This window comes from Gouania willdenowi, chromosome 10 (assembly GCF_900634775.1).
Source record: "Gouania willdenowi chromosome 10, fGouWil2.1, whole genome shotgun sequence".
Lineage (NCBI taxonomy): Eukaryota > Metazoa > Chordata > Actinopteri > Blenniiformes > Gobiesocidae > Gouania > Gouania willdenowi.
Window position 1 is genome coordinate 42,089,938 of NC_041053.1, and position 10,000 is coordinate 42,099,937.

Consider the following 10,000-nt stretch of genomic DNA (forward strand, 5'->3'; position numbering starts at 1 on the left):
ACCCGAGAACTAAACATGTAATAACCCTAGAACTAAACATGTAATAACCCTGGAACTAAACATGTAATAACCCTGGAACTAAACATGAAATAACCCGAGAACTAAACATGTAATAACCCTAGAACTAAACATGTAATAACCCTAGAACTAAACATGTAATAACCCTGGAACTAAACATGTAATAATCCTAGAACTAAACATGTAATAACCCTGGAACTAAACATGTAATAACCCTAGAACTAAACATGTAATAACCCTGGAACTAAACATGTAATAACCCTAGAACTAAACATGTAATAACCCTGGAACTAAACATGAAATAACCCTGGAACTAAACATGTAATAACCCTAGAACTAAACATGTAATAACCCTAGAACTAAACATGTAATAACCCTGGAACTAAACATGTAATAACCCTAGAACTAAACATGTAATAACCCTGGAACTAAACATGTAATAACCCTGGAACTAAACATGTAATAACCCTAGAACTAAACATGTAATAACCCTAGAACTAAACATGTAATAACCCTGGAACTAAACATGTAATAACCCTAGAACTAAACATGTAATAACCCTGGAACTAAACATGTAATAACCCTAGAACTAAACATGTAATAACCCTGGAACTAAACATGTAATAACCCTAGAACTAAACATGTAATAACCCTAGAACTAAACATGTAATAACCCTAGAACTAAACATGTAATAACCCTAGAACTAAACATGTAATAACCCTAGAACTAAACATGTAATAACCCTAGAACTAAACATGTAATAACCCTAGAACTAACTGTCACTGTGAATGTACATAAACATATACTATTTAATTTAAATGTTCACCTGCACTACTCATCACTGCATTACTGCACTATTATCTTATAATTATTATAATTATTATTCGTCTTTAACTACTGTTTATATTTTTTCTATAGTTTATTGTTATTATTTAATGTTTACATTAATGTAAACGTTTTCCTGTTTCCTCGTCTTTCAGCCGATCCTGTACGAAGGACAGGACAAAAACCCAGAGATGTGCCGAGTCCTCCTCACACATGAGATCATGTGCAGGTACGTGTGTGTGTGTGTGTGTGTGTGTTGCTCACCTTTGGTTAACGCGTCTGAGTGTGAAGGGAAGAAGGAAACGAACGTTCGATGATCACAACCTGTGATCACAGGAAAATAACGAGTCAAAGAGACGTGCAGCCAGTAAATAATACTAAAAATAAATCAACACAATACATGAATAAATACTCAATAAAAATCAATAAATATCTTTATTTATTCTCAAGGCTGAAAATACATTTGTAAAATTGTTTTGTAGATTTTGAATGAAAGTCAATAAGAAACATCTACAAAAGCAGAAAAAATATCAGTTTGATAAAAGGAAATATCTTCATTTTTGGATAAAAACGTCCTCAGCACAGACAGTGGATTTATTATTTATTTATTATGGAAAAAAAAGCCTGATCTCTAACCCTCATCTACACACTCCATATAGTGAATGTAAAGGTGTGTGTGTGTGTGTGTGTGTGTGTCAGAAAAAAAACAGCAGCTGTTGTTTTGCTGTTCATCACACCAATCAACACATTTCTTGCCCTAAGTGTGTGTGTGTGTGTGTGTGTGTGTGAGGGGTGAAAATAGGACACAAGCACAAACAAGTGCATGTGTCTTCACACACACACACACACACACACACACACACACACACACACACACACACACACACACACACACACACACACACACACACACACACACACACACACACACACACACACACACTCTAGCAAAAAGGTTTTTATCCATCAACTCCTGCAACTCAGAGTGACAGAAATAAACTTAAAGAAACATAAAAAATAAACTTTAAAAATCTGTAGAAAAAAACTTAAACTTAATGTAGAAATAAATTTAGAAATATACTGAAATAAACCAAAACACATGAAGAAATAAACTAAAAAAATGTATTTAAATAAATGTACATCAGATTTAATGTAGAAACTTAGTAAAAAAGCAGAAATTCTAAACCAAAGCAATGTGTGAAAAGTCAGAGAAAAACTTTATAAAAACATTATATTTACACTGTGAAGCCCCTCCCCCATCATAAAAATGTAAATATTAACCCTGTGCAATATTTAAACTACTACAACAAAAACATTAACAAGAATGTTAAACTTATTCAGACAATATTAAAAACTGGGAAACAACTACAGTGGTAAAAACACACACTGTTTACATCTTTTTAAATCATTATATATTAACTTTTATTCCATAACTTGTCTTTGTCGCGTTGTTTTCTTTAGTTTTGGTTTTCATTGTTGTTGTTGTAACGTTGTTGCCGTGGCGACCACTCACCATGTGACTTATTAGGCAGCGTTTCCCTGACGGACGCTGAGTTTCCACTAATCACTGAGAACACGTCCCCTTGGTCCTCCACGGCTCGCTTTGCTCAGAGGCACTACAACAGCACGAGGAGATTAACACGTAGAAATAGACTTTAAAATGCCACGTCAAATTAAACTAAAAAAATAAAAAATAAACTAGAAATAAACTTAACAAGATTTAAACAAACTCAAAAAAACACAATTATAAAATAAAATAAAACCACAGAAATAAACTCAAAAACACGTAAAAAGAAAAACTGGTAAAAATGACTTAAACAGATGTAAGAACTGAAAATAACATTAAAATGCATAAAAGATAAAAATCTACATTACATCTTTTCATTTTCAAAATTTAAAATATAAAAAGTAAAAACAGAAAACAATGTACAAGCTGTATTTTCTAATGCAATCACACGTTTAAAGTCCGACAACTAAAAAAAACATATTTAAAAGCTTTTCTACGACTAGAAACTTTACAGAAAACAAACACAACTGAAAGAAATCCTGTAAATAACAAACACGTAGAAACCTAAAATGTTAAAAACAATATAAAACATGATAAAAACACGTGTAGAGGCAGAGCAGATTCATCCTGAGTAAAATAAAAGGTGAAATAAGCAGTGGATTTATTGTTATTATTGGGACGGAGGATATTAGTATAATTCTGTCCTCTAACATTTGTTGGCACCTTTAACCAGTAATCTGTTTATTTTATTTTAATTATTACAAACATACTTTAAAATAATCGACCTTTGTGTTCATTACGCTGGTTCCCCCTGCAGCAAAAACAAACAGTGCTCATGATTATTCATATTTAAAAACTCAATCGATTCAGTGTGAAAATAACAAATACAAAAGTCAAAGTAATTATTATGCGCATTTTGACCGAAAACGAACAATAAATACAAGGAAAATACAAAAAAAAAAGAGTAAAATTATCAAGGACAATTATTAGAAATAAATCCAATGTCACTTGTCACGGACACGCCCACTGATGTCATAGACACGCCCACTGACGTTACTCAGACCCCAAAATACTCCATAAAGTCAGTAAATGATGAATTATTGATTCATCTGAAGAACATCTACTGTTGTTGGAGATTTAAAGTTATTTTCTTTAACATGAGTTTAGTAAGAACTGCTTCAGTGCCGATGTTTCAAAAGACATAAACAAATTACAATCTTATTCAAACAAAGTACAATAAAGTGTAAATATAAACATACATACATAATGTAAAATGTAGATATTTCAAATGTTTAGTAAAATGAACCAGATCAAACAACTTAAATCAAGAATGAACCATTAACTTCATTTAATCAAAAATAAAATCCTCTCTAATTAAATTAATAGGGATGAGAATCAAAAACCGGTTCCACTAATCCAATCCCTAGAAATCGTTTTTTTTTTGCTTGCCCGTCAATTCTACTTAACGGTTCCTCTTACGTCATAAATACATGACGTCACGTTTTCACAGCTCCGAGAAACGAACAGAGATTCACAGACACCATAAAGTTAAACGGGCACTGGTGGCTCCGTTCTCAGGAGTCAGTGATGATTTGTGTAGTTTTTTGGCACTTTAGACGGTGTTTTGGGGGTTTAGGTGGTGTTTGAAGCGGCCGGGATGGAAGGGGGGCGGGTGGGGCGCCTGATGAGCGGTCCCCCCGGAAACATTTCCATTAAAAAACGTTTTGCTGACAACGTTCCATGCTGATTCTGTCCATTTCCGCGTTCAACAGTGAATTCCGTTTTCCTTGGTGGATTTGGTTAACGTGGGTTTTATACACCCTACATATATAGAAAGCTCCCATCCCAACCAAAGACAGCGCCACCCTGTGGTGGTGGATGAAGAGCTTTAGCTGAGAAACATCTGTGAACACCATCTGAAAGGATGTTCTCCACAGCTGGAGACACCATAAGTCCAGAACCATCTCCTCTCCTTCCTGACAATTAAACAATAATTCATCTACTACAGATAATAAATGATGCTGTACTTTTGGTTCATATTAATTATTTGTTTTGTGTCTGAATTAGTTTTGGCTCAAGCTGTTCCAGTTCAAAAGGAGAACTGTAAATATGATCAAATGTTTGTAGCCAAAGTGTCATATATTATATATATTATTATCCAGCCTTAGCTGGTGGATTAAATAGAGCTGATATCACTGCAGGAAATGAAAGAGACAAAGATAAGATAATAAAGAGTTAAAGCAAACAAATCTATTGGTATTATTTCATTACTTCACCAAATGAGAATCAGTATCAAATCAATAAGCAATATCAATAATGGAATCAGAATCGCTAACTTCTTATCAAATCCCATCACTGGTCATTAATAAATAAACTTTACTTAGAATGAAGCATTTTTAAAAACATGACACACACCAAACAACTGCAGGAAGTCCTGCCCCCTCATATAGAGGATGATGATTGGCTGAACCAGTGGTTGCTCTCTGCAGTGGCACCACCATGTGGAGGGGAGGGAAAGTACGTTTGTAGTTTTTATCCATTGTTATCCAGGAACATTTATTATTATTATAATCAAATTAAAGATTAAATCCTGGTTTTAATCACTAATAAAATGGTTCAAAGTGACCAAAAATGGTGGAAAAGGAGGTGAAATGGGATTTTAAAAACCACAGAAATTGGTTGTGTTAACACGTCTACAAACACACGTGTAGACGTGACTTGTACATTGTGCCCGTCTAACTATTCTAAGTCTATGGGAAACGTAGATCAGACGTGTAGACGTGCAGGAGCAGGGTACGTGTTCGTTTACGCGTTCAATAGACTGGTGTGTATGAATATAGAAGCGATCAACCCCCATACATGTGTGTGTGTGTGTGTGTGTGTGACTGACAGCATACACAGTTTTATCACACTGTGTTCACATACTCTCTGGTTGTTGTGTTTGTTCCTCTCAGTTATTAGCGGCTCGTGGGAAACACATCATTACATCATCATCATCATCATCATCATCATCATCACAGCAGTGTTTGTGTTCAATCAATTATTCTCTGATCAACAACCATTTCTCAGATTGAACTGATAACAAAGCCCCGCCTCTTTAACCCTTTGACCCTGCTCAGTCAGCGCCGCTATATGCTAGGCTAACCTAAACAAGAGGGACTGGTTGCTACATGCTAAGCTAACTGAACACGTGGGATTGGTCGCTACATGCTAAGCTAACACAAATATGTGGGACTGGTTGCTACATGTTAAGCTAACTCAAACATGTGGGACGGGTCGCTACGTGCTAAGCTAACCCAAATATGTGGGGCCAGATAACTAAGTGCTAAGCTAATCCAAAACATGTGGGACTGGTAGCTAAGTGCTAAGCTAACCTAAACACATGGGACTGGTCGCTACATGGTAAGCTAACCAAACATGTAGGACTGGTCGCTACATGTTAAGCTAACCCAAAACATGTGGGACTGGTTGCTACATGCTAAGCTAACCCAAACATGAAGGACTGGTAGCTAAGTGCTAAGCTGATTCAAACATGTGGGAGTGGTCACTACATGCTACGCTAACCCAAACATATAGGCCTTGAGGCTACATGCTAAGCTAACCCAAACATGTGGGACTTGTTGCTACATTGCCCTGTTGCTATGTGCTAAGCTAACCTAAACCTGCAGACTGGTTGCTACATGCTAAGCTAAACCAAACATGTGTCCTGGTGGCTACGTGCTAAGCTAACCAAAGCATGTGGGCCTAGTCTCTACATGCTAAGCTAACCTAAACATGTGAGACTGGCAGCTATGTGCTAAGCTAACCCAAATGTGTGAGACCAGTTGCTACATGCTAAGCTAAACAAAACATGTAAAATTGGTCGCTATGTGCTAAGCTAACCCAAATATGTAAGATTAGTTGCTATATGCTAAGCTAACAAAACATGTAACCTGGTGGCTACGTGCTAAGCTAACAGTCCCAGAGAAAGAGGAACACAAAGATTAATCTTCAACTTTCCTTGATTTAAAATGAATTCCAAAAGGCGGCAAAACCACAACAATAAGAATCAAAAGATTTTCAAAACAACAAAAAACAAAACTAATTTAGTAACACACTCAATGACAACAAAATGATGAAGAATCCAATCAATTAAATAAAAAAACTAAATAAACAAAAGCAATTCCAAAAATTACTTGAAAGATAAATAATAAACTAACAAAACAACCAAAAAAGACACATAAATACGAATCCAAGCGCACACAAAACTGACAACAAAAATAAAACAAAAACCTTCTAAAGTAGTATTCACAAAATGAGTCTAAAAAGATTCTCAGAGGACGGAAAACACCTGAAAAGATGGACGTGTGAAGTGTGTGTCATTTGTTGTATTGTGGCACACACACACACACACGCACACGCACACTGTCAGGCCGCTGTGTGTCATTAGGTGTCCGTGGCCCGTGTGGGGCCCGGGGGAAACGTCATTAGGCCGCTGTTGTGGACGGCGAGCCCAGGTTTGTTTTGGTCGTTGTGAGGAGGCCCCACTCCTCGGGGGGAGGGGGGTTATGGGGGGGGGTGCCCTCAGAGCTCCTGGGGTCCGGTTTGTTTATAACACTTGTGTAGGTTTGGAGGAGGTTGTCACCAGTGGGTTTCCAAAGCTAATTGGTCTCCAGGAACCACCACTAATGGCTCCGAGTAGCTGTGGGAATAAATTATTGTGTCCGCGGCGCGCTAGCTTTATGATTTTACCGTTACTTAGAGATCAAACGCCGCCATAAATGATTCATAAAGCGTCTCATTTGGCATTCGAAGCCCCATTTGACGCTTGTTTGTCAAATGGCAATTTGATTCAGGACGACGGGGTGCCGCGCTGCCGCGTAATTGGACGTCACGGGTCATGTGCTGCATGATTAATTTTTAAGATACACCGGATGATATGCTAATGATACGCACAGCACTAACGATCATTCAATCACACAAACAGTGCGACTCTTATTCTGAAAAACAACCAAAAACTATTGGGTTGTTTGGTCGTCAGGTGGAGAACTGGTGCCTTAGTAACAACGTCATTAAGTTTATTTAAAGAAAGAAAAACAAACGTGTTAAAACACTCAATAGAGGCGACAAAAAATAAAATTTGTAACAATTAAATGAAATAAACAGATATAGAATAATGGAGCCTCTTTTTTAAAACTTATTATGATTTTGTGTCACTTTATTTTAATTTTATTTATGTAGCATTAAATACACACAGTTACCACATTTTGATGAATAAAAATTAACATTTTCAAATGAGCAACATTTCAATTCAGAGCTGTAAAATACATGAAAAACATAGATATAATAATAATAATAATGAACAAAAATAAACAAAATAAGTTAATAAATAAAGTTTGAATCCTGTTTTTAAAAAGGTTTATGTATTCCCAAAACAATAAAAATGTAGCTTAATTTTATTCATGCCGTGCCAAATACATTACGTGGAATTTAAAAACAGAAACATTTTAAAAACACTCGAGGTGTCAAACAGAAACACATTCCATGAAGACTTTTTTTTAAAATCAAAATAAAACAAATAGATAAATACAAATAAAAAACAAATCATAATAACACTGAAAAATAAAATAAAGTAAATTCAGGTTTTTTATTATAAAAATAATCAAATAAAATAATCGAAATTAAATTAAAAACAAAATAAAAATCAAACTAATAGATAAAATAAATAAACTAAAACTGAAATAAATACAACTAGGAAAGACCTGTATTCACCACCTGTGTCTGGATTATTTAATGCAGGAAAAACCGAAGACTGACCTTGACGTTACATGTGACCTTGAGCAAAGGTCAAGGTCACACATTGTTATATAGAAAAAGTTTTTTTTTGTGACATCATGAACTTTGACCCCTACTGATCTATTTACTGGTAGGTCGTACAGCTTTGGTCCAATGAAATAAAATACTTCACTTGAGACGAACTTTTGATAAATGTAAACATTAAATACATTTTTAAAATAAAAACAGATTTAGTTTTTGAAGGAAAGTCAACATTTGAACAATTGCAGCACTGTACAGTTTCATTGTGTTTTCATCTCATTCATCTTTAATAAACTTCATCTCTGAACTCTGAATTAGAGTCAAGGCCAGTTTCAAACTGGTTTCACATCAGTTCTGAAGTTGTGAAGTCTGAGCTTTAATTTTTCTCTCTTCAGTCGATGCTGCGACAAAAAAAGCTGTGGAAATCGCAACGAGACGCCGTCTGACCCCGTCATCATTGACAGGTAGGAGCTGTGTGTGTGTGTGTGTGTGTGTGTGTGTGTGTGTGTGTGTGATGCCTCTGCTCTTCTAGAGCTGGTTGTAGTTGTTGTTTCTTTATGAGTCACATGACACTGACTCCATTATGGTCCAGGTTAGTTCTACTTATTTGTAGCTGATTTTCCGTTTCCAAATTTCCACATTTGTGTTTCTTCTTCTTTCCTAATCAGACGTCATCATCACAGGAGCTGTGATTATATTAGTATTTTATATGTTTAAATAGATGATTTTTATATTGAGTATGCAGTGTTTGTGTTTGTGTAGTGAGTGAATATACATGTTGGTCATTGTAAAGATTATATGAGAATGATCTCGGATGTTGTGATGTGTTGAGGTAAAGGTAGTGTGTGGGAGACAAAGGAGGAAATTAGCTTTGGTACAATCCTGCATATTTACAGGAACATGTTTTTCTGGCATTCTATTGTTTTTAATATGAATTGTTCCTTGAATAAATAAATAAACAAACACACACACTGTTAACACACACCCCGCTCTCACCCGTGTGTGTTTGATGAGTGTTTGTTGAGGCCTCGTCACCTCTCAGTGTTTCTCTCACACATCAGATAGACCCTTTCACAATAAAAGCTTGAACACGCTGAATGTGTTCAGGGTTGAATACGGACACAATTAGATACGTTTGATTTGTGTTTGTTTGATTTCATAGGTTTAGATTGTGTTTGGGACACAACTTTAATCCTTCTGCTCTGTGTTTATAACATTTATTTTGTTTGCCATGAACAATGTGCACAAAATTATAGAGAAATATATAACAAAAAATGACAATGAAATGCAAAAAAACTGTTTAAAAACACACAAAAATGACTCAAAAATATAAACAAAACACAACAAAAATAAAAATAATAAAATACACCAAAAGTACTCAAAACAAGAACAAGAATGCAGAAAATAAATTTTAAATTTTAAATGCAACAAAGCTGCAGTAAAATACACAAAATGATTCCAAAAACACAAACAAAACAATAACACACGAGACAAGAAAAGGCAAAAAATAATTTGGTACAAAATGACTCAATAAAAAGCCTTTGTTGTTTCCTGTTATTGCTCTGATTGGTGATTAATTATTCTAATGATGACATGAATGTTGGTCATGTGACCCTCAGGTCAGATACAATCACATGTTTAAAGAAATGTTAAAGAAACAAATGTTTATCAAATGTGCAAATAAACACACAGTGACACACACACACACACACACACACAGTGACACACACAGTGACATACACAGTGACATACACACACACAAACACACACACACACACACAGTGACATACACAGTGACATACACACACACACACACACACACACACACACACACACACACACACACACACACA

At 35.4% G+C, this 10,000-nt stretch overlaps 1 protein-coding gene across 3 annotated transcripts in view; it reads left to right on the forward strand.

The window, feature by feature from the left end:
• The window catches only part of LOC114470950 (transcription factor COE3), a 106,141-nt gene that overhangs the window by 20,965 nt on the left and 75,176 nt on the right, over nucleotides 1–10,000 (forward strand). For all 3 annotated transcript variants that reach the window (XM_028459391.1, XM_028459393.1, XM_028459392.1), the window contains exons 5-6: nucleotides 1,000–1,073; nucleotides 8,543–8,611. In XM_028459391.1, coding sequence (XP_028315192.1) covers nucleotides 1,000–1,073; nucleotides 8,543–8,611 — 143 coding nt within the window. The remainder of the gene's footprint in view (nucleotides 1–999; nucleotides 1,074–8,542; nucleotides 8,612–10,000) is intronic.